The sequence below is a fragment of the Apteryx mantelli genome, chromosome 28 (genome assembly GCF_036417845.1).
Source record: "Apteryx mantelli isolate bAptMan1 chromosome 28, bAptMan1.hap1, whole genome shotgun sequence".
NCBI classification, from domain to species: domain Eukaryota; kingdom Metazoa; phylum Chordata; class Aves; order Apterygiformes; family Apterygidae; genus Apteryx; species Apteryx mantelli.
Window position 1 is genome coordinate 6,323,266 of NC_090005.1, and position 24,185 is coordinate 6,347,450.

The 24,185-nt window shown below is 40.7% G+C and overlaps 1 protein-coding gene across 1 annotated transcript in view; it reads left to right on the forward strand.

Annotated features, from left to right (window-relative positions):
• Window positions 1–24,185, forward strand: part of NSF (N-ethylmaleimide sensitive factor, vesicle fusing ATPase) — an 85,159-nt gene that overhangs the window by 35,721 nt on the left and 25,253 nt on the right. The window contains exons 8-13 of the mRNA XM_067312037.1: window positions 278–433; window positions 13,389–13,588; window positions 15,579–15,744; window positions 16,651–16,725; window positions 19,044–19,231; window positions 23,696–23,791. Coding sequence (XP_067168138.1) covers window positions 278–433; window positions 13,389–13,588; window positions 15,579–15,744; window positions 16,651–16,725; window positions 19,044–19,231; window positions 23,696–23,791 — 881 coding nt within the window. The remainder of the gene's footprint in view (window positions 1–277; window positions 434–13,388; window positions 13,589–15,578; window positions 15,745–16,650; window positions 16,726–19,043; window positions 19,232–23,695; window positions 23,792–24,185) is intronic.

Sequence of the window (24,185 nt, forward strand, 5' to 3'; positions counted from 1 at the left end):
GTTATTAAATACATAAGAGCAACATCTGGCTCAGGAAGTCACTGAACAGGAACAGTTGAAGGCTGGGAGAATAGTAAGGGATAGTGTCCAGCACACGTCCTTGCACTCATATCGTAGTGCATCCTCTTGACTAATGTTTGAAACTGAATATTGAGTTAGATGGACATGGGACTGACCTGGTAGAACTGTCCTTGTGCTGGTACTTCTGTGAGCTGTAATTCTGCTGTACCTCGTGTTTGAAATGACTTTTTTCTTTTTTCTTTTTTTTTTTCTCCAGGTAAATCAAAGACCAAGGAGAACCGCCAGTCAATCATCAACCCAGACTGGAATTTTGAGAAAATGGGCATTGGAGGCCTCGACAAAGAATTCTCAGACATTTTCCGACGAGCCTTTGCTTCTCGAGTTTTTCCACCGGAAATTGTGGAGCAAATGGGTGAGTATGATACAGGGCAATATAGCTGGAGTACAGGATGCAGGCCTTTTTGATTCAGAAAGATTAATATCATCTAACAACCTCATGATGCTGTGATGCTGTGGTTGCTTAGGGATCCAGTAGACTAACAAAGCCTTTTCTTTTCCTGTTGCTCCTAAATGTCTTTCATACTCTTGTTACTTGGCTAGAGAAGGGGGACAAAGAAACAACTTGAATACTCAACACCGTAAATGGAATATCTGAGCAGATGAGATATATGGTTTACCTGGATACTTTTCTGTTGGAACCCAAACACTTCCTATTCTCTTGAATACTTATAGCAAAGAGATTGAATGCTCCCATTCCTGACTTACCTGCAGTGGGCTATCTGCACAAATCAAAGGAAATTCTGGGTTGAATGATCTTGCCTTGCATATAATATCTATTGTCCTGGCAATTGCACTGTAAACCTAGGTCCTTTGCACAGTGTTAGCCCAATAAATAGAGTATCTTGTGTGATCTATGTTTAGTCAGATTTGAAACGCTGGAGAGGATGCACAGACAGTGCATGTCTTGAAGTTTGTGAAACGAAGCACAGATGCTAAATACATCTTTTCAGGGCTGGAAGAAAGAAGGACAGTCCCAGTACTTTGTTGCACACATGCTGGCAGGCAGATAAACAGTACTGGTTTTAAAAGTACCTCTCAGTAAGCAATATGCAACTGCAGGAATCTTATTTTTTAACATAAAATGGCTAGGGATATCTTAATTAGTCTTGTTTCTCTAAATACAATCTCTGTGGATTTGTGTTTAAACTCTGGATCTGGAGCTATGTATTCTTTTATTTATGTTTGTATTTCTTGACCTACCTCCCCTCTCCCCAGAAATAAAGCAATCAAGATTTTGATCGCAAAACAGATTTCCATCAAATGATATGTCCTGTTTGTGTGTAGCTGTGTACAGTGTGTCCATTCCCAGTGATTGTGGAATTGATGTCAAAGTAAACTTTCCTGGGAGGTGCATTAGGTCTTTTCTTACAGTGATTTAAACACTTAGGGAGAAACATTGAAGAAACCCTATAGGCTAAATCCAATTAGTGCCTGACTCTCTCTCCTGACTTTCTACTTCATATCGAACTAGTAGCCAAAGCCTTCTGGGGGCTGATCTTGGTTCTCTTGAATTTTGTGTCTGTGAACAACTCATTACATTCTCAAACTGAGGCAGAGAAGTTAAGTGCCTAATTTTGCTAATATTTAGCCACTCTGCAGAGAGAAGTGAGAAGAATGGTGTTAGTTATGGAAAGAAACGCTCTTCTCTCACCTATATGCTGTATGTTGTGTCCAGTTCAGAAATGTTCCTTCAAGCAGGCCTTTGGATGGACCAGCACCCTTTACTTGAAATAGTTTGACATTTTGAAGCAACCATCCTATATCTTCATAGCAGCAGTGCAGAGTCCTTAGCCCTGACCATGCATGAAGGTAAAAGATTCAGGTGTTGGGAGTTCTCATCAATGTCACTTGACCATAATGAGAAATATGCTAGTAGACTAGAAAGAATTATAGCTTGTTTTCTGTTTGCTATAGCTTCACCTCTTCAGCTTTCCTGGCTGCATGCTGCCTGGTAGCATGCTAACCAGTGATGTGTCAAGGTAGGATTATATTCTCTTGGTATTATTATTGGCTGAACTAATCTGAAAGCTGGGTGCTATTTGGTAATGTGCAGCAGCTAACTTTGTAGGTGGAGGTCTTTCATGGCAACAGGTACCTCTTGAGAAGGTCAGAAACCCTGACGGCTACAGTGCGAGGTCATGGAGCTGCTTTTCAGGGTGTGCTGCTTGGATGGGTCCTCTTGTTAATTGGGGTTGCTTAATACAGGAAGAAAAAAATTCTCTGAAGGACCACTAGTATTTTGATTACCCTGGGCAATGAATTAAAGGTGTGCCCTATTATTTATATAAATACATATACCCTTACTTGTACGTGTTTACACACATACTACACAAAGAAACATTTTTCTGGTAAGAAGTTAGACTCCAAACAGATTTCTCTAGCTCTCTGATTAACCCCAGGGCTAAAAAGCTTATCTGAAATTTGAAAAAACAAAACTTTCTGACATTCATTTTCTTTGCCTTAGTTATAACTTGCTCTTAACTATATTTCAGATCTGAAATGTCGGTGTGACAGCTGTTCACCTTTGTATATAATTTATTGGGAAAGGAAAAGAAAGAATGTGCTTGCTATCTGGTGCTCTAGTGCTCACCCACTTCTGGTTTTTACCCAGTGCTCACAGGCTGCAACTTCCATGCCAAATGCAATAAATATTTCTGTCTTGTAACTATATAGAGGCTGTAGAGACCCTTCAGAAATTGCATGCAATTTGTGTGTGGTTTATCTAACTTCTAAGGAATGTTCTGGGTTTGGAGCATACAAATCAACTTCAGTTAACCATGTCATCCAAGGGTGTAAATACTACTTGGATGCTACAGTCTATGGTTTATCCAAGAGAAGAAATCTTAGATCGGCTTCAGTTAGTCATTAAACCTCACTGTAGCTTCCTACTGCCCCTGAAAGGGCAAATTTCCCTTTCCTTACCCACGCCTTTTCCTTGTGCATATGCACCGCCTCCATTGTGGTTGCTTTGTGCTTGTATGGTTCTGTGAAGAGCTAATACACCAGTTTAAGGTGATTGCTTTTAAGGCTGTACTTCCACAATCGTTTAATGGGGATCCTTCAGCATTATGAACATTGGTGATGCAATTATCTCTCACCTAATGTTTGGCTCTGAAGTTAATAAGCTTGTGACTGCCGAGGTGGAAATACATCTTTATGTGGTTGAGAATCGAGGAAGTATCCTGAGACAAAAGGGGGATTCTTTTTTAGTGGCATCCACGAGGCCTCACTGTTGTAGGAATGGTACTTTTAAGGAAAGACCTTTATATTTGCAGGGCAGCTGACGGAGGTAAGATAGCAGTCCAGTTACTTTAAAAAAAGGAAATTTTAATGTGTGTATGTATTACATGTTAACTTCGTGCATCTTGAAAAGCTTTCTGTTGTACTTATTTGTAATTGCACCAAAGGTACCTAAGTTATTCTAGTCAAAACAGCATACTCTAGTAGGAGAGGGGAAAAAAAGGGTATCTTCATAATGGACAGCTCTACACAAGCAGTGTTTCTAGGGAATCCTCCTCTTTTTCAACCCCTTTCCGATTCCCTGTGACATTTAGCTCAAAGCAAAGCTGTGCAACTTAGTGGTGAACTGCAGCCTTTCTACTGCTTCTTCCCCACTAAGCTGCTTAAGACTAGTTTTGGTCACTCTTTGTAGCTCGTGGGCATCTTCTTTTTCAGACTATAGTTCCTCCTTTCTATTTGATAAATATTATACTTTTATAAATTGTTCCTGCAGATAAGCCTTTTCTTCACATCCATGTTAAATGCTAGTTCTTTCTGTTGAAACTTTAAATTCAGCTCGTTCAGTTGCTTCTGACATTGTCTAACATTAGGATTGCTGAATACTTACTATAACACCGTTCTCTTTCTCCGACTTCAACAAATGTTTAACTGTTTGGACTGAAAGTTTTGATATTCAGTATCTGAGACTGTAAATTTCAACCAAACAAAACCCCTTTTCTAACTTGTCAAAAGAAAATGCTAGTATTCAACTCTCTTGTTTTCCTTTATAAAGGGCACTAGATCCCAGTTTCTTACCTTCTCTCACAAGTTATGATCTCTAGATCACCGATCATTGTTATTTCTCTTCCTTGGGTCATTCTTAAAATGCCCTTAAAACAGAGCACAGTAACCATCTGAGGTGCCAACCAATTCCAAGTAGATTAGAAGGGTTTGTTTGTACCTTGATGGCATGTTCCTGGTTTTAATCAATATGATGATTTTTTGTTTTGCAACATGCAGTTAATTATTCCTACCCAAATGTAGAAACCTGTGCATTGAAAATGACATTTAAATGAATTTAATTCTGCCCTTCAGTGTACTTGTAGCTGTTGTAGTTTTGTGATGTGCAGATTTACTAGGTACATTCTGTTCCATCTTCCAGGCTGTTAGTAAAAGCATTGCATAGCAGTGGATCCAAGGTGGATCTGTTCTGTCCCTTCCCACTCTTGACACTGAGCCATTGAGAATTGTTTCAAAGTTTTTTTTTGTTTTTTTTTTTAATTTTGTTTTGTTCCCCCCTCCCCAACCACTTTTCATTTACCTTAACTTCATTCAAGCTGTGTTCCTATGAGGATGTGTAAGACCTATTATAGCTTTATGAAAGTCTGCATCTCCCCCTACTGATTTTTTTTTTTTCTCTCAACCCCTTCGTGACATGCTATCCTTTCCTAGAGGGAAGTTGTGTCAAACCAATCTAATAAATTTCTATTAGCAATTACTCATATCCTTGTTTTCTTTTAACCTAGTTAAAAATACTTTGTGCCAGACTTCTTCCAGGAATTAGGTTAGTGACAGGTCTATATTTTCCTGGCTCTTCTTCTTTTCTCTTTATGAAGTTATGGATGACATTCCCCTTCCAGTGTCTTGCCCATCTGCTACAAGGTCTCAGTGGCTCTGAGATTGTTTCACCCACCCTGAGTACTCTTAGGTGAAGTTCAAGTCCAGGTAATCTGCAAGTATCTACTATTCTTTTGTGCGGTAACTTGTTCTTATGTTATTCTTTGCTCAGTTCTTGCCTGTTTGTTACAGGCATTAATATTGGCGGGCACTCAACATGTAAAGTTTTCACTCAAGTAAAAATTATTTAGCAGTTTGAACTTAGTATTGTTGATGGCTTTCTTCTCCATTGAGAAGGGGACCAACGCTTTCCTGTGTCTTTTCTTCCTAACATGCTTATAAAATGAACCTCTTCTCATTCTGAAGCATGTGGTTCCCTGTGGCCAGGGTGGCTGAATCTGGTCATTTAGCTCTTTCTCAGCATATCTGAAGACTTCTGTGTGCACTTTCTTTGGGAAGGACAGCTAAGAAGTCTTTGACATCTGTCTTTTCCCTCACCTTCTTCAAATCATAGAGATTGACCTCAGACCACCCAAGCTCCCCCCATGCTACAGGACTAGAAGGAAGTTAAGAAGCCAATAACATGAGGGAAAGTCCTGTGTGGATGGATAAATGGTTGAGGGAACAAAGTAGGAATAGCTGGTCAGCACTCTTTAATGGAGGAAGGTCACAGTCAAGTTCTGCAGGGTTCAGTGCTGTTCAACAAAGGGAAATACGAACTCCTGCGCCTAGGGAGGAATAACCCCATGCACTAGTACATGCTGGGGGCTGACCAGCTGGAAAACAGCTTTGCAGACAAGGACCTGGGGGTCCTAGTGGACACTGAGCTGAACATGGGCCAGCAGTGTGCCTTTGGGGCCAAGAAGCCAACAGCATCCTGGGCTGTTTCAGGAAGAATGTTGCCGGCAGATTGAGGGAGGTGATCCTTCTCCTCTGCTCAGTGCTGGTGAGACACACATCTGGAGTATTGTGTCCAGTTCTTGGCTCTTCAGTACAAGAAAGGTATGGACTTACTAGAGCAAGTCCAGGGAAAGGTCACGAAGGCGATTAAGGAATTGGAGGATCTGTCATCGAGGAGAGTCTGAGAGAGCTGGGATTGTTCATCCAGCAGAAGGGCAGGCTCCGGGGAGATCTTATCAATGTGTATAAATATCTGATGGGAAAGTGTAAAGAAGATGGTGCCAGATTCTTCTCAGTGGTGCCCAGTGACTGGACAAGAGGCAATGGGCACAAATTGAAACACAGATAACATGTCTTTACTGTGAGGGTGGTTAAACAGTGATAGGGGTTGCCCAGAGAGGTTTTGGAGTCTCCATCCTTGGAGATATTCAGAACACAATTGGACACGGTCCTGGCCACCTGCTCTAGCTGACCCTGCTTGAGCCAGGAGTTTGGACTAGATGATATCCAGACATCCCTTCCAACCTCAACTGTCCTGTCATTCTGCAGAAGGATCTTCCAAGGCTGAGCCACTCGGTGGTAAAAGACCCGGTGAAACTCCATGTTGATCAGTGAAAATTGATGTGCATGAAGTAAAAAAATCCTTGTAAACTTGTAAAAGTTGGGTTCTGAGGTGACTTTCCCTTCAAGAGCAAAAGTTTTGGGCTGTAATAGATATACAAAAACACCTGCTCAATGCTTAATGGGAGTCATTCATTTCCTACTTGAACTTTATGAATGCTTAAGAAAAAATAAATCAAAAACCAATGTAGAACTTAATTATGCCCCTGTATAAATGTGTAAATTTTGTTGATATTTGGAATGCTAGATGCAATTCTGGTCTTCGCTCTCAAAAAGGATGTAGTAAAACTGGAAAAGGTTTGGAGGAGGCCGTCAGGATGATTAGAATGGAAAACCTTCTCTGCAAGGAGTGAATCAGCTTGAAGATCTTCAGCCTTGGGAAGAGAGAAGTGGGAAGGATATGAGAGAGATCTACAAAATTCTGCATGGCTAGGAAAGAAAAATATTTGCTCTTTCAACACAGGAACATGAACATGAAGTGGAGTTTGCAAATGGCAGGCTCAGAATAAAAGGAAGAGACTCTTCAAGAAATGTGCTGCCAGGAATTCCCCTATTATCTAACAGATGGTGTAAGTGAGAGAGTTTTGCAGGTTCAAAGGGAAACTAGAAATGGACATGGGATAGAAATCCCTCGGTAGTTACTTAATACATAGGGACCGTTTTTCAAGAGATGCCTGAGCTGCGTGTGGTAGGAGGTGGGAGAGAGAGGTATCTTTCTAGCAGGTGCTTGTCCTGGTTTTGTACACTTCTGTGTTGATGGCTAGTCATCGTCATCAGATACTGGGCTATAAGGACTTTTGCTCTCACTTCATGTGGCTATAGTTATGTTCTTTAATTAGCAGGCATCACCATTCCTTGGCAACCACAATTTTGCTCTAGTTGGAAAACCAGGCCTTGGGACATCCAGTGACCCTGTTATGCTGATACTTGTTTACTGTGTAATGCTTTGCTGGTAAGTATTTCGTAAAACATTTACAAATTACATCGTGTTGACTTTATAAGTAGATAGAAATGATCCAGCTTTACTTCAAAAAGTAGAGAATACTGAGGAGATTTATGGCTATTAACACCTAGGTGGGATATGACTATAAACATCAGCTGCTGTGTCCTGCAGTCCATCCAACAATTCTGCATAATCTTCATCTTAAATTAGCTACGTTTTTGTAACTTATCTATTAAGAGGCAAAGGCATTTGCTCTTTTTTGCTGCAGTGATGACATTTTTTAGAGATTAGTTTGTTTTGTATATATTCTTATCGCAATCCCTTTTTCTGAGAGTCATGATTTTGTTTGTGTAGCCAAAGGCATTGTGTTGGAAGCTCCTTTAAAGCTGATTTATTTTCATTTTTTTATCACATTCCATCAGAAATTGATAAATGTCTTGCTGTTGCTGTAAATCTAATTATTGCTTCTTTATACATGCATGCATTAAAAATCTTCTCACATCTATATAAGACCTAATGAGAAAGCTGGGAGACAGTTTTCAAAGGTCTAGAAAGAAGTTACCGACTTGGTTGTCCTCTCTTTAGAGTAGCAAATGATTTGTTACATCAAACAACTGGCTGTTGAAGGTCCACTTAAGATAAAAACTTCTGTTTAGAGTGTAGCCCTTTGCCGGTCCCAGCTTTGAATTAAAAGCAGAAGCAAGTTACTTCAGTCTCGCTACTTGTCAGTAGCACGTAAATCCTACACGAAGATTAACTGGAGGCAGTGATCTTGGCTGGAATAATGGTGGGTTTATGGGATGAGAGGAGGGGGAAATTCCACCCAACTATGTTAATGGAACATCTTGTCTGTGTGGTAGGTGAAGTCCAGGAACCCTAATCTTATTCTAACCTGCTTGAAGATTAATGTGAAAAGATAAACATCTGTCCCTGATGTATTCAGGATTGGTACTTTACTATCAATGTAGATTCCTGATAGGTGCATCTGAATGATACAATCACGCCAAATGCTTTGATTTTAATGAAAAGGGGAATTCTACTCCCAAGTAGAAAATCTGTATTATACTAAAACATTTCTTCTGATCTTTCAAAGAAGCGAGTAGTGAGAAATGAACAAATAAACTTCATTTTTTCTTTGTGGAAATGATAATCTGGTTCAAAAGTGTTCGACTTCTTTTGGTGACATTAGTAATTATCCCCTTCTCACCAGTTTTCATGATTTTCCCCTAATATTTTGTGTCGAATGCTTTCCGTACAGGTAGTGCAGTTTCTGTTGACATACCTGTTCAGCCTCTAACTGTATGTCATTAAATTGTATAATTAAGTATCCCATTACAGGAATGACCTTTGATTTAGAGTCCTAATGGTAAGCTTAACGAGTTAGAGATGTCTGCACTGCTAATAATTTACGTTTATAAGATTCTCATAATGGTATTGACATTTGGCTGCATTGGTGAAATCAGCAAAGTGGAGATAAACTTAATCAAAATTCCTGTGTGGTGCGTAGGGTCCCACTGTGATTTGAGACATAACATTTGTAGTTTGTCATCACCTGTCTATTTTAATAAAGGCCTGCTTATGTTTAAAACTTTAATTTTAGCCAGGTGAATGTAGTTACACAAGGAAATCTCTGCTGGAGTAGCTTGTGGCAATTTTATTTTAAGAGGAACTAATCGCTTTGGTTTCAAGGAGGTTTCTTCCACCTGAGCAAGAGTCAGCTCCCACTTAATGCTTTCCCTGTTCAGTGTATATTCAGTGTGAACCAAGTCTTACGGCAGGTGGTTTGTAATGTCCTTGATGTTCAGATGTGGGGGAACACGTGTACGTGTTGTTCCTTGCTGAAGAGCAAACATGGCCTGTCCCATGGTGGTCCAAACTTGTCTTTTTGAGGTTCAGTAGTTAGATGTCAAGCTGTTTCTGGGATCTGGAACCTGCTGTGTCCTACAGTTGATCTTTTTGCTCTAGTGGGATGAGTAGCTAATGGCCTAGTAAAGCATGAGGACTTTGGCAGGTAGGAAGCTGAAGCAGCGGGCTGGCTTTGTCCAGCCTTCTTTTCTTCTATATTCTTCTTGCAACAGCCTCTGTCCTTTCAGCAGCTCATCTTTTTTTCTCTTGGCTTATCATGATGAGACATGACACTTTCTCGTGGTAAGTTTGAGTACAAAGAGGGGAAAATCCTGTGAGGCTTTTTAAGCAAATCTGTCCAAAGGCTGAGATAAGACTTCAGGTGCAGTGGGCTAGCCCTTTGTTAAGGCTGTATTTATTGACACAGGCGAGGGGAATATTTGGGCTTTTCAAGAAGTTCACTTTGCTTTGGGCTGTAGAAGAGAAACGGCTAGCAGGTATAACTAGGTTATCACGCCTTCTAGGAGAGAGCTTTTTAATTGCAGAAAAACTAGAAAAAAATTAGGATTGAGCCATTCCCTGTAGTTTTGTCTCGTTTGTTTGTTTGTTTGTGTTTGGAAAGGATATTAGAGAAAAATGGAATTTTGCAGTGCAGTTTCCCTGCCTGTTTCAGGATGCTCCCAGGCCTGTTTATATACATGTGCCCTGACATGCTGGCAGCCTTTTGATAGCCTCTCTTGCTGGAGCCCAGAGGAGCTGTCTGAGCATCAGCAAATTTCTGTGCTTGGGATTTCCCTTCAAAGTATCACTCATCATCCAAATCCTCCTTTGTGCTGTTTGGCTACATAGGTGATCATGTTCCTCCACAGAACACATTAACAATAACTTTTGTGACATTGATTTGACAGGAATAGCTTTTAATTTATCTATGCCTCATTCGTTCATGTGTGAAATTAGTCTTTACTGACAGTATATTTTGTTCGTGTTTTTGACTCCTGGATGCCTGAAAGTTGACTAATGAATTCTTCTAAACTACCTCTCTTGTTTTTTTTTTTGTTTTTTTTTGTAGTAAGACTTTCCCCTGCAGAGGAGCCCAGAAAAAACTTTGAGCTTTATTGCTGTGCTTACCCAATGCAGTACTGTTGTTTTCTGAGGTTTTGGTAGGGGTCAAAAGCTCCTCAGAGTGTTGGTCTCTTGTAACTTCATTTCAATCTCTCATGAATAACCTGAAAAAGAGAGAGCAGTGCGTGCAGATCACAGAAAATATTTTGTACTGAGCAGTTATTCAGATTGAAATCTATATTATCTGGGAGTAAATGAAATGAAACCACAGCTGAGTATTGCTAAGTGAATACAGGAGAAATGTACTTGTTCCTTAAATGCAGATCTTTCCCTTGAGGTCTTTGCAACAGTGATGACTCTGTGCCAGCGAGAGAGAGAGCGAAGAACTTATCACATAATTTAGACGAGCTGGAAACCAGGAGGGAAGAGCCTGACAAGGAACTCGATGTGCCCAAGCTCATTAAGCTTTCGATGATGCTAGGAAGTGAGCTCAGGTCCTCCAAGTCTGAGCTCAGTGCCAACACAGATTGCTTCATTTCTTTGCTGTTAATGCATCTCTTAAGCACTGCAGGACTCTTGTTGCACGGTTTATGCGCTTAAAAAAGTCAATCAGCAGGAATGTAATCTAAAATAAACACATTATGAATGTCGTCTACTGCATGGAACTGTTTCCACTAATATGTTGGTTTTTTCCTCAATTAATACTTGAAGGTTTTTAAGGTTTTAGATGGATCCAGTTTTTCTTGAAACAAAACAATTTTTCATCTTCCAATTTAGTTGTATCTTGTGTTCCTTGCTTGCTTTCTGCTGCGTGTGTGTGAGGATTTTGTGCAGCAATAGGAAGGAGAAAAGGAAAAAGAGAGTGTACTACTGAATTCCCTACCCTTGTAATTAAACACTTGGGTTCAAAGTGGAGATCCTGGCTGATGAAAGCTGCTCAGTGCAAATTCCAAGTGTGCTGTTACCCCGTAGGATCCAGTGGGTAGAGCTACCTCAAGGTCTCTTTCCGTGGGATGTCCTGTAGGTTTGTTAGGTGAGGATGACGGTGACATGACTTATTACTATAGAGAAAAAGCAGTAAATGCAGAGCTCTGTCAGCTTGCTGTTGGTGCTGTGTGTGGCGAAGACATTGTAAAACACGAGAGGGAGGTCTTGTGCCTTTGTAGGCTGAGTAGTTTGCTGTCTGCACGTCTTGCTTTCCCGTGGGCAAGGTGAAGAGATAGAGCGAGGAACTAATACTTCTTGTGGTGCTTGAAATTGAGTAGGAAGAAATAAATTACTAAAATATCTGCTGTGTCCTGAATGTGGAAGATAAGTGTGTTTACCCATAATTTTGTGTTTATTCTTTGGTCTCCAAAGCCAACTGGAAAATAGAAAAAGGGGGTCTGCTGGAAATACAAGGATCTAGACAAAATAAGTTACTTATTTCTCTTTTCTACTTCCTCACCACTCTACGACCAGACAATATTCAAACTTGCTCTCCTACTGAATCTGTCTTCTACAGGTCGCTGTCCTATAAATTGGGCAGCTCATGTCTCTTCTTCTCCAGCTTACTTCTGTTTTCCTTGACTGTTTTTCTAGTTAGATGTTAGATGCTTCTGCTATAAAATCTGCCTTTCTTTCCACTGTTTGGGCTTCTGCTTCATTGAGCCTTTCCCCGAGTCCGGTGTTCAGTATTTAAAACTTGGTGCTGATACATAATCTTTGCTCTCCTATTTCAGGATTTTTCAACACCAGCCCCTTTGGATTGCTCCCAGGAAAAAGGTTTTGTCTTGATGCAGTTACTTTTTTCTGTTCGGCTAAATGCTGATAGTCTCTTCAAATAACTAAAACCAACCTCATCATTGATACATACTTGTACCACCACCTCCCTTTGCACAGTATAAGGCAGAGCATAAAATATTCAGGCACAAGGATTTTCAGACAGTTGATAAAATACATCTGGGGCTCACAAGCTGTATATCCAAAATTCCACGAATCCTCCAGGAAAGCCTTCCTTGTTTTCACTTGAGAACCTCTTTCAGCAGTTGTGTGTAAGCTTAGGAAACTTGAGCCTTGTGGTTAACTTGAATGTGTCCAGCGTTAGGTTGCATCCATTGGAGCTTCTATTTTCCTAGAGGAGAGAATTGTAATGTTAGTGCTCATACTCGGCGATTGAAGTCCTGTTATTTTATTTGAATAAATTAAAGTTTTCTGGTTCTGTCTAGCTACAAGTCAAGCTTTCTAGGCCTCTGATGGTTATAATGGTTCTTACAAAACCTTTTTCAATTTTCCAGATATTTTTCCTAAGAGCTTGGAATCAGAACTAGATGTATTCCATGTGGGACTTGTTAAAGCTCTGTGTAGGGATAAAAAGGCAGTATTACATGGTGTTCCTTGCTTTCTGATTCAAGAATCAAATTAGTCTGGTTTATCTAAAGCTACACTGGGAGTTCACATTCAGCTGAGTAACTTTGAAGATCTGGTGCTTTTTTTCCTTATACACTTGAAAATTAAACTCAGCTGAAACTATCTTAAAAAGGAAGACTACCTTCGTATGTGCTGTATGTCCCTCTAGGAGAAGAGAAAAATGAACCAGATTTAGCACATGCTTGTCCTAAATTGCTAGGGTGTCCTTGCTTGACATTCGGGGCGTATGGTGTTTAAAAAGGCATCTACAACCCCTTGCTGTCTGGAGATGATCAGCATCCTAGGACATACCCCTTGTGTTTTGTTGGACTGGAATGTATCTTATTCACCTGTTTGCCTGAACCTTGTTTACCAAGTGGTCTCTGTTGCTTTGTACTACTGACCTGAAGTTGTTCTTCAGGCTCTCAGTCCTCAGCTATTGACTTAGCATGCCTAATGTATGGAAGAGTATTCGTGCTGTTCTGTGAGTTCTTTTTTGCTGGCTGTTGCGATCATTGGAATGATGTTGATGCAGTCTGGCAATTCTGCGTTTGTATTTCACTGATGGAGGCGATGAACAGAGCTAAGGCTAATGCACATCTCTGCAAGTTCTCTGTAAAAAGCACCCCTATTTTAAGTAGCAATTCCCTTGTCACTCTATTGCTCTTTCCTGTGTTAGCCTGCTTTCTAAACTTGTTCTCTCTTGTTCTAGGCTGCAAGCATGTGAAAGGTATCCTCTTATATGGACCTCCAGGCTGTGGTAAAACACTCATGGCTAGACAGATTGGCAAGATGCTGAATGCCAGAGAGCCAAAGGTGGTCAATGGTCCAGAAATCCTCAATAAATATGTGGGCGAGTCTGAGGCCAACATCCGCAAGCTGTTTGCTGATGCAGAAGAAGAGCAAAGAAGGGTAATGCAAACATAGACAAATAGCGTGGTCAGTGTGAATGTGCGTAAAGAATGACCAGAAAGGAAGTTTATAATCAGAAAATTGCTGCTTGCATTAAAAGACTGAGTCACTGCTTAGCTTGTGATTGTAGTTACTCACAGCAGGTCACTGAATATTAGTGTTCTACAGATTCACACAATGCCAGTTTAAAAAAAAAAGCAATCTTAGAACCTGAAGAGGTGGCCTGTATCCTAGCTAGCCATGCTTGAGCCCAGGGTGAGAAGAAACACTGTGCTGAAGATGGACAGTTTGTTTAGCTTTCATGCAGAGTTATTTTAAAGTAATGTGATAGGGCCCATCCTAAACAGGTAATGAAGCTTTTTTTGATTTCTCACCTTGAGTTGCTATTGTATCCGATGGCTCTTCATCATGGTTTTTGTGGCTATATTATATTATGCAGTGCATCAACTGTGCAGAAAGTGGTTAGAAGTAGGATGCTAAACGTTTTGCTCCTTTTTTAAATTTGGAACCAGTGAATCTAGTTGGATTTTTGCTACTGAATTCAGGTGGTAAATAACATAGCATAAGTGAAAGCATAAGCTTTCCTGGCTTCAGTATTTTGGGTTACAGGATTATAGTGTAAATACAGTATAATCGAATGCTTATAAAGCATTGTAAGCACTACATCACTGATTTTTCTCAGCAGAAAACTAATGAATAAGAATGTTGTCTTGAAACTAGAGAATATGGATCTTCAAAAATGGAAATGGAGACAAAGACTCTGTTTTTACCAAATTTGTTTTTTACCCAATACTGAAGATTGGGCTTTTGATAGCCAGTGATAGTTTGAAGGTATAAATAATTTTTTCATGTGTGCTGTGGTAATTTTTCCCTACTGTGGATCCCTTAATTTTGATACAGTTTTCTGGTAAAGAAAAGACAATATCAGGTAAGTCACAGTTAAATATGGTGAGATCTTTCCAGAAGACAGTAGCAAAGGACATTGTGTCCCTTAATTTTAGTTAGGCCTAACAACATTGCACATTTTGATAGTGGCTTGATATTACTTAATTTTCTTCTGCAAAAGACTTGTTAATCAGTAAGTCAGCTTCACATGGGAGCCCATACAGATATAAACAATCTCCTTCTCTCTGCTTGTTGCAATATGACTGAAATCTGTGAGCTCCTTTTCCTTTGCAATAACACACCTGTTAAAATAGACTTTATATTGGCTGGAGGGGATGGTCCTGATGACAAGCTGAGAGATTAGAAAGGTCTCGAAAAGGTTGGTATTGTAATGACTTGTGTCTGGGGCAGATTGCCAGTGACAGCGCATTCAGCCAGTATTAACATGGCCTCCACTGTCCACAAAAGACATTTTAGAAGTGAAATTTGAAGGGGAAAAGCTTCATAATGCATAGATGTGGTCACAAAAAGTATCCTGTTCTCTTACCAGCTGCAAGTGCTTCACCTTTGAGTGAACCTGGAAATAAACAGTTCTGTTCCTGATTGGCACAGAACAAATGGACCCCTCAAAAATATTAAGAGCAAAGTTACTCTGGCAAGCTTTTTATTTCCAGCTTTAGTACAACTTAGGGTACATCTCGCATTGGGTGCATCGCTCCACAGATGTGCTTTGTTCTTTGTCTCCCTTTCAGAGGGCTTTTCCAGATACCAAGTACTGTGACCCTCCGTCTGGGCTGCGTGCTCCAACTTTGGGACTGTGCTTTTGTTGTTCAGGCTAGTCCTCTCCCTTGAGCCTCTGCTTCTCGTATCATTGCCAACTATAAAGTCCTATATTTGGACAAAGCCTACCAACAACCCCATTTTGGAGAATGGTATCCCATGATTCTGGAAAGGGGTCTGATATAGAGCATGTGATATTAAAAACACATTGAGATACCAGTGTTTTGTATCTCCCTGGCTGATCTTGTTGAGAAGTTTCTGTTTTGTTTGGATTGCTTTCAGTGATGACTTGTGGCATTCCCGACATGTTTTTTCTCTCCAATAGCTCGGAGCAAACAGTGGTGTTCATATCATCATTTTCGATGAGATTGATGCAATCTGCAAGCAGAGAGGGAGCATGGCGGGTAGCACTGGAGTCCACGATACCGTTGTAAACCAGTTGCTGTCTAAAATAGATGGAGTGGAGCAGCTCAATAACATCCTAGTCATTGGTACGGTGGTCCTGTTTGTCTTGTTATGGGGTCTGGTGGAAAACCATTGACATTCTGCTGACTGCAAGTCAGCTAAATGGTCATTAGTGGTATTGGATGTGTTTAGACTCATCCAAATGACTGCTATTTGACAAGCATCAGCCAGAGATTTAAAGCAAAATGGTGGTGTAATAGGCTGATATTGCTGCTTATTGCTTATTTGAAGGGGAAGGAGGAAATTGTTAACAAGTGTTTCATAGTTTAAGAAAACAAGCAAGAAATAATACCTACTGATGTATCAGCATATGAAGACCTGGGGCTTCTCTAGCTGTGCTGTCCAGCTGTCCTGGTGCCGTGAGCCCTGCACGTAGTCTCTCACTCTGCTCAAGTCTGGCATGTGTCAGACCCAGCATGTTCACTGGGCTCAGTGCTGCAGTGTGCGCACGTATATCTCACTGCTAATATAAGTTGCTGTAATACCTGTCATTTCATGAATTCCCTCTGATGATAGTAGCTGTTCAATTAAATTCTCAAAGGTTTGGCTATCCACTACAACCTTATTCTGGATGGCCTGAGACTTGCTTTCTCTGTCCTGTGGAGCGTGTGACCCTTTGGTGCACCACTCTTGCCATCACCGTTAGCAGTAGGTAGGACTTGGAGCCTGGGGAGAACCTGCTGTGATCTCTGCCATAGTCAAGGCTCTTAAAGCCTTGGAAGTCTCTGTGCTTAGACTCTGGTTTGATCCCTATTGCTGTGATGCTGCTTTAGTGCATGACATTCCCAGTATTTCTGGAGATGGGTATCTTTTGTCTGTTTTCTACGGAGACTCTCTGAGTCTCCTCTTAACTCTATGGGCTACATTCAGGAGCTGGAGATCTAGTTGGTAAGCTTAGCAAATGCTTATTTTGGTTTCAACTTTACATTTAGGAATGACCAACAGACCTGACCTGATTGATGAGGCTCTGCTGAGACCAGGGAGACTGGAGGTGAAAATGGAGATTGGTAAGAAGGCTAGTGTATCTCAAAACATAAACTCACAGGTAGTTAAAATGTAAAGCAGACATCTACCCTAGTGAGAACAAGTGACCAGAACAGCAGAGCTGCTAAACTCTATGCAGCTCCCCCTATAATGTTTTATGGAAAATGCAGAACATTTTGTTTGCATAAGGTGATAATGGTGACTTTCACTTCAGTAACTGCAAATGCTAAATAGCATTGGCTAAATATTCTAGACCTTCTGAAATCAGCAGGTCTGGGTTACATGCATCAGTGGTTCAAAAAGTAGGCCAAAGAACTCTCTTAGCCAGTTATTCTAGTGAGCTGGAAAAGACCAATGTTTTCAATGTTTCCATGTTCCAATGTTTGAAAAGGATTTTTGTAACTGTACATATCTGCCTGGCACCATTCCCAGATCTAATAATAGAATATCTGATAATGTAGGATTTAGTAAGAAATTAGGCCCAGATCAAATTAGATTCATGCCTGCAGGTGCAGATGTTTAGTTTAGAAGAGCCTATAAAGCATTTTCCTCTAACCCTGCACGCACGCATGCACACACCCATACACGCACACACACACACACACACACACACACACACACACATATCACAGAATATTTCCTATGCTCTGAGCTAGGCACTGAGTATTGCAAAAATAAAAAATCTCAAACTGTAATAAGCTCTATGAAAAGAGTAGGCAAGGCCAAGAGCATCACTAACGTCCTTGTCCTTTCAATTACAGAGAATTAGATGAAAATGTCCAGATAACCCTAACAATCATATGGTACTGTACTGCAGAGGAAGGCAAAAGAGATTATAATTGTCTGTGCTGGTCTGAACTGCTGGGAAATTCTTGAAATCTGATCTCTCAGTTTAATCTTGAGCTCACTGGGGACTTTTTTCCTATCATTAAAGGGTAACTTCACTCTTTCAAAGAGCCAGAAAGAGGAAAGAGTTTTTGTGATAGCTGAAAAAGGAAGATTTGGGGCAAAACAAGGAATGAGGAAGTGAGGCTGATGGCTACTGAGGCAGCCACAGAGATAACCCAGGCAGTGAGAGCTGATGCTGTTAAGGCTGTCCTAGAGTATTATAGGAAGCTGTTTATATCAGGCTGTACTGTACATGTAGCTCAGGGAAGATGGGAGGACAAGAGATGCAACTGAAGCACTAGCTGTGACTTAAAAACTTGTAGAGCACAGACAACATGGATAGTTTCAGATATGCAGGAGATTATGAGACTAAGACATTCATTTAGATGAAGGAAGAATATTGGAAGAGACTTGTGCCTCTTCCTGGCGTAATGCAAAAAAAAAAAAGAAAATTGGGTAAATAAGTGTATAGCTGTGCATAGAGAATTAATAGAGATCAGGCAGATGGACAATAATGAGAAAGGATTAGCATTGACAAAAATTAGCCAGACACAGTCTTTCCAAACTAACACAGCTTCAAGGAGCTGAAGGAAAGACTTGGTAAAGAAAGTGTGTTTTAGGGATCAAGAAGTGTAGTCATGATGACAGTCGTCCTCTCTGAACAGTCTTATACTTGAAAAGAAATGCCGGGTAGCAAGCATTATTGCTAAACCCAGGTGAGTGTTATACTAATGCAGGTGTAGTACCTGCATCTTTAGTTGAAAAAAGTTAATTAAAAACATTACAGGCAAGGCAAGTCTTTTTTAGAACAAATTCAACAGATCCTTGTAATAAAGGATGTGAACGTAGGTTGGAAAGTGAGATAAAGTACAGCATGGGTTTACCGAAAGGGTGTTGTGCCAGACTGACTTGTTACCTGTTCTTTAAATAGAAGGATTTTCTTTGTCTTCCATTACATGCATTTCAGAAGGGGCTTGATAAGGTGTAAGCTGGGAAATTATCATCTAAACCTCAGAAAATGAAGATTGTACAAGAAGTGTGAGGTGGGAAGGAGCTGGATTAGGGAACTGGATTTAGGAATGCCAAGGGACTGGCTTGCCAGAATGCCCTTGTGTAAGGTGGATTCCTGGTTTGGAAGTCTGAGAACAAGCAACTGGGAGTGGGAACATCATGCGGGAACCAAGTCACAGCAACCAGTACCTTGATTTGTGAACCCTGAGGAAGTTAAACCTTACACTGTTTCTTTCTCTAGTTTGAGGGAGATGCTTATTAGTTTGCCAGGGCAATTGGTGTAATTTGAGGTTCTCGGACCAAAAGCTTTGTGAAATATTCTACTTAAAAGAACGAGTTACTCACAGTGAGAAACAGCCTTTGGAAGTGAGGAGAGGGAAAGGCTGTGCTGTGGTTGTGGTGCTGAGGCACTGGTTGACACATGTTCTGTTTACAATCTCAGGTTTGCCAGATGAGAAGGGTCGATTTCAGATTCTTCATATCCACACGGTACGGATGCGAGAACACCAGCTGCTGTCTGAAGATGTGGACATTTCAGAACTGGCAGTTGAGACTAAAAACTTCAGTGGTGCTGAATTAGAAGGTTTAGTTCGAGCTGCACAGTCTACTGCTATGAACAGACACATCAAGGTCAGTCCTACTGCCTCTCACTGGGGCAAAGAAGAGAAAATAGCTGTTTGTGGAGTCTTCTCTTGTATATTTACATCTCAGCATGTCTTAGGAGATGGTTTTCATGTGGACATCATGTTGTGACTGTGCTTTCACATGGTTATGACTTACCTCTTTCATCTCCTGACCTCCAAGTGGTTCTTAGTGCCTCAGTGGGAATGGAAGATAATTGTCTATCAGCGTATTACGAAAACTGAAAAGAAACCCAGGAAACAAGAGTAGGAAGTGAGGCTAGCCATCGATATCGGAGGGATTTCTGCTGGAGCCTGTGCAGCTCAATTTATTCATAAATGACCTGGAAAGAGGGGAGGAATAGCAAGGTTACAAGCTTGCAGCTATTTGTGGTCATAAAGATGAAGGCCACCTGTGGAAAACTGCAGAAGGAATGTGAAATACTGAGAGGGTGGACAAGATGTATTCGGTGTATTTAAGTGTACAGGGAGAAAAAAACATTTAAATGTGTAGGCAGTGATAGGGACTGAACTGACCATTGCTCGGGAGCAAGTTCTTCAAATTATTATAATCCTGAAGTATCAGCTCAGTCCTCATCAGTCAGAAAAAACAAATGCAACATTAGAAATTACTAGCAGAGATATAGAGAGCAAAAATGAGGCCTTGATTATATCATGGATAAATCCCTGGTGTGTTTGCATCTTCATTACTCTGTGCAGTCCTGGGACACCATCTCAGAAAGCATATAAGAAAGGATATGGTAGAACTAGGATACGGAAAGAATTAGGATGCGCAAAGGCAATGGAGAAGGTCAAAGGTGCAGGAAGGTTTTCATAGGAGGAAGGGTTAGATGAGAATTTTTCATCCTGAAAAAATATGGCGAAGGTATATGAAAAGTCTGTAACATCATGAGCAGACTGAAGTCAGTGAATAGGGAATGATTGTTTACTATTTTCTAATAGAAGAGTTTGGAGGACAGCAAATGATACCAGCTGGGCCAGGTTCAAAGCAAAGAAAAAAAATGCGCATTGTGTGAAGAAGTATTTAAGCTATGGAACTCATTGCTCCAAGGTGTTGTTGATGCTAAAAGCTCGCCTGAGTTCAGAAAGTGCTTGTACAATGTCTTCAACCCATTTCAAATGAGAACTCACTTGATGACAGTCTTAGTGTTCATAGAGATCTGTAATGTTCTCAGTTTCCTCCATTCTAGAAGATTGCCTTGGTTTCCTAATGTTTGCTGATTATTGGGGTCAGTGTATCTTTAACTGGAGAGAAGTTGTAAGGGCCATGAAATGTCAGGTTATATTAATCCGAATGCAAAACGTGGTATTTGACAGTGTTGAAATATGAGATAATTAGTTCATAAAGGCAGAGGCTGAAAGATGTAGCCCCTTTGCTCTAGTGGCCAAGATTTGGTGTGAATTACTGCAGAGAAAAGCTTTCAACATCAATACCAACAGCCCTCACGTGTTTTTAAGTAAAAAGGCTATTCAGCCTCAAATATGAAGAAAGGAAACCACGCTTTCATTTACATTTGGCTGCTTAAACACTTTTATCTAGGAGCACTCTACTTAGAAAAATGGCTCCTGCTGCTCCTCCTTGCAACCCTAATTGAAAAGCTGTTAACTGGTTCTTATAACAGCAACACAGAAGCATCAACAGTTTCTCTAATTTCTTGTTTTCTGACTCAAAAAACCCCCACACCTTCCAGCACCTCCAGGTGTATTTCCATCCCTTCACAAACAAAGCATTTTTCTTAAATAATTAATTTTGCTTATAGTTGATGCTTTTTCATTGCTTGAATTTTGGGTGAGGCTGGGAGCCCTTAGTGTTTTGATAAGTTCCCTGTTGTGCCAAACTGTCGCAGGGGGAGAAGAGAAAATGGCCATGCATAAATATAAAAAGGCGGTCCCCTCCTTTAAGTGTGTGATTGACAACTTCGTAATATATGCATGTGTATTCCAAATGTCAAGTGGGCACGCTTCGTTTTTCTTTCCAAAGACTCTGACATGGTATTTTTGGATATTCTTGTTGTTCATTGTGAAGTTGTTTTCAGCCAAATGATGTACTAAGGTATTTCATTCTCTCCTGTAAGTATTGCAGAACTTAAAATATACATCATAAGCCTGACCTAGTTTTCAGAAGCACCTGCGTGAAGCAAGAACACAAATTGCATTTGAAAATTGAGTGGAATTATTCTTCTGAATCATTTAAGCTCTGCTAATAATCTCTCAAAGTGCGTGTTAAAAAATAAAATGTGTAACTTCTTAAAGGCTACGACAGAAAGAAAGGCTCATGCTTCAAAGCGTATAAACACCTTTAGGAATGCATTAACTGTGTGTTTCAAGCACCTTTGCTTCCCTCTGCACAGTAGCAAAGTAATCAACCTGTCCTAAAGATCCACTAGCTTGATGTATTTGGCTTGGTGGATGCTTTTGTGAGAAGGGACGCTGTCGTTTCAGCCATCCTCTGGTTATAATAATTTGTTTGGCACAGTATTATTGGCTGATTTTTAATCAAAATGATTGCTGGGTTGCAGAGCTTGCTGTTTAGAGACTGTTTCTGCCACTCTACAAGATAGGCACAAGGTGAATTTTCCTTCCCACGCCAAACTGATGTCCTTGTTCTTGTGGATCATCCTGGTCAAAAGAGGATGTCTTTGAGACATGTCTTTGAGAGTGATTGTTATTCAACTTGTCCATCCCCTCAGTCTTAGGCCAAGGTTATAGAGATCAAGCAGAACTGTCTCTGTGTCTAACATCAGGAGCCATTTTCCTTCACTTGATCTTTTATGGCAATTCCTTATCACAGGTCATGGCTCCAATATTCTCATTCCCTAGTTGGGATTTCTTCCAAGAAATGCCGTGAAATCCCAAGTTTTTGTCTCTTGAGGTCATGTAGGGCAACAGAACTCTTACGTAGAAGCATGTGTTAGACTAGGGTAAATTTCAAAGAAAATTATACTTGTTTTGGAAGCTAGAGACATTTCTTATGGAATAACAGGGAAATAGAAAAATTAATAAAAGCCTTTCAAGGCTGCACTGTGACTGGTAGAAAAAAAGATCTCTTGCCTCATCTCCATGTTGCTTTAAAAAATAGGTTTCTGCCTTACCACTTTACAGATAGATGATTTGCTTTCCACAGATCAACTTCTGCCCCCTTTTGTGACTAATCCTTTTTCTGGTATCTGTAACTCCACCCAGGGTCCTCAATAGATTGCACCCAAAGGATTAGTGTGTAATAGCCAGTGTACGTATGCCATTGAGTGGAAAAGTTGTTTCAAATCCATTTAATTCCTGATTGCTGCCCAAGGCAATCAGATACTTGCACATCTACAAATAATCCCAGTAAGTGGAGCTGTTCCATATTGCAGAGCTGCTGCCATACTCAGTAAGACATCTGAATAAAAGTCTACAGCTGTGAAGGTTACTTGCTTTCAAGTTGTTTTCAAGAACTGAAAATTGCTTTTGGCTCCAGTGTGAGCAGTTTTCTGCCATCTCCCAGCAGTACCTCTAGTTCTGACTGAGGAACAATTTCAAGAGAAGATTGTTGTAGTGCTGTCAGCTGTATGTTTGCTCTCATTCATTAGCTTTTAAATGTTGCTGGGCAGTTTGGGCATGGCGGGAGAGAAAAAGGTGACATCTCTCATTCAGAAAGGAGAGCAATCTGAGCTGAACTAACTGCTGCTCATTTATTCTAAGTAATAATGGCAGTGCCACTTCGGAAGAGTCATGAATGTGGTTGATCTGAAGCAAATGAAGGCCAAGCAGGAAGAAATCTAATATTTACCAATCCCCTGAAAGACTGTTCTTGTAGGAGGAAGTAGTGCATGGTTTGAATAGCAATCTAAGATCTCCTGAGATAGGGCTATGTGAATAGTTCTTATTTTTGGCTCAGTTGCCAGAAGTGGAGCAGGGAAATCTGAAGCTGGGCTGAACCAAACTTTAATTTATCTTTCTGCAAAAAGTCACAAAGCCTCTTCCCATCCAGCAGCCAGACTACGTAATGAAGAGTATTTCTGCAGCCTGTCGTTCTCCACTGACTCTAGTGGAAACCTACAGAACTTCAATAAATTTTAGAAATCTAAACTTAGGTGAGTGAGATCAATCCCACGCTGGGCTCCAGTCTCTGCCTCACTGACACTTGGTTTATTTAGGCAAGGTAGAGCAGCATCCTGCCCTTAGCTGGGGTGTCTACTCTGAAGAGTGGGGTCATGGGCATTCTCTTGACCTCAGCTTTCTGAGTGCAACAGTTGATACTTATTGACTTTGTGGGGGTCAGTGCACGGCAGTGGCTCTCTGAAGATGATGTTGCTCCAGTGGTACCCAAGCATGTGTCTTAACAAATGTCTTATTAAGAACCATTTTTTGGTATTGATGCAGACCAACTACAGAGCTGGATCCTTGGATGGAAGTTGGTAAGGGGTCATGTACTGCGGTGCTGTACTTCACTGTGTTTTATTGCCTTTGTTAGGCCAGCAACAAAGTGGAAGTGGATATGGAGAAGGCAGAAAGCTTGCGTGTGACAAGAGGAGACTTCTTTGCGTCTTTGGAGAACGATATCAAACCGGTAAGTAGGACCTATATAACTCCTGTAATAGAGTCGGGCCACCCGGTACAGTCAATGACACAAGCTAGCACCTTCTCTCTGTGATCAGTTGTGCAATGGTGCACTGTGGGTTGGGGCACTGTATTCTGCGTAATGGGAATGAAAGTGGGGAGCCTCTTTCTGCCTGGTAAGGCTCCATTTTGTATCTTTTGCTGGCCTCAAGAATCATGAAGAAGAATAGGACAAGTAAAGAGAGCAACTCAGAGTTCCTTCTCTTTGCTGTATATACACTCTCTCCTTTGGGTTATTTCAGTTAACCAAGGACCTTAATAGGAGGCTTAAGCATCTAATTTTTGAGAATTGTCTTTAAATGGTGTGGACTCGGAACTCATTGGTAACTTGCATTGATTAGAAT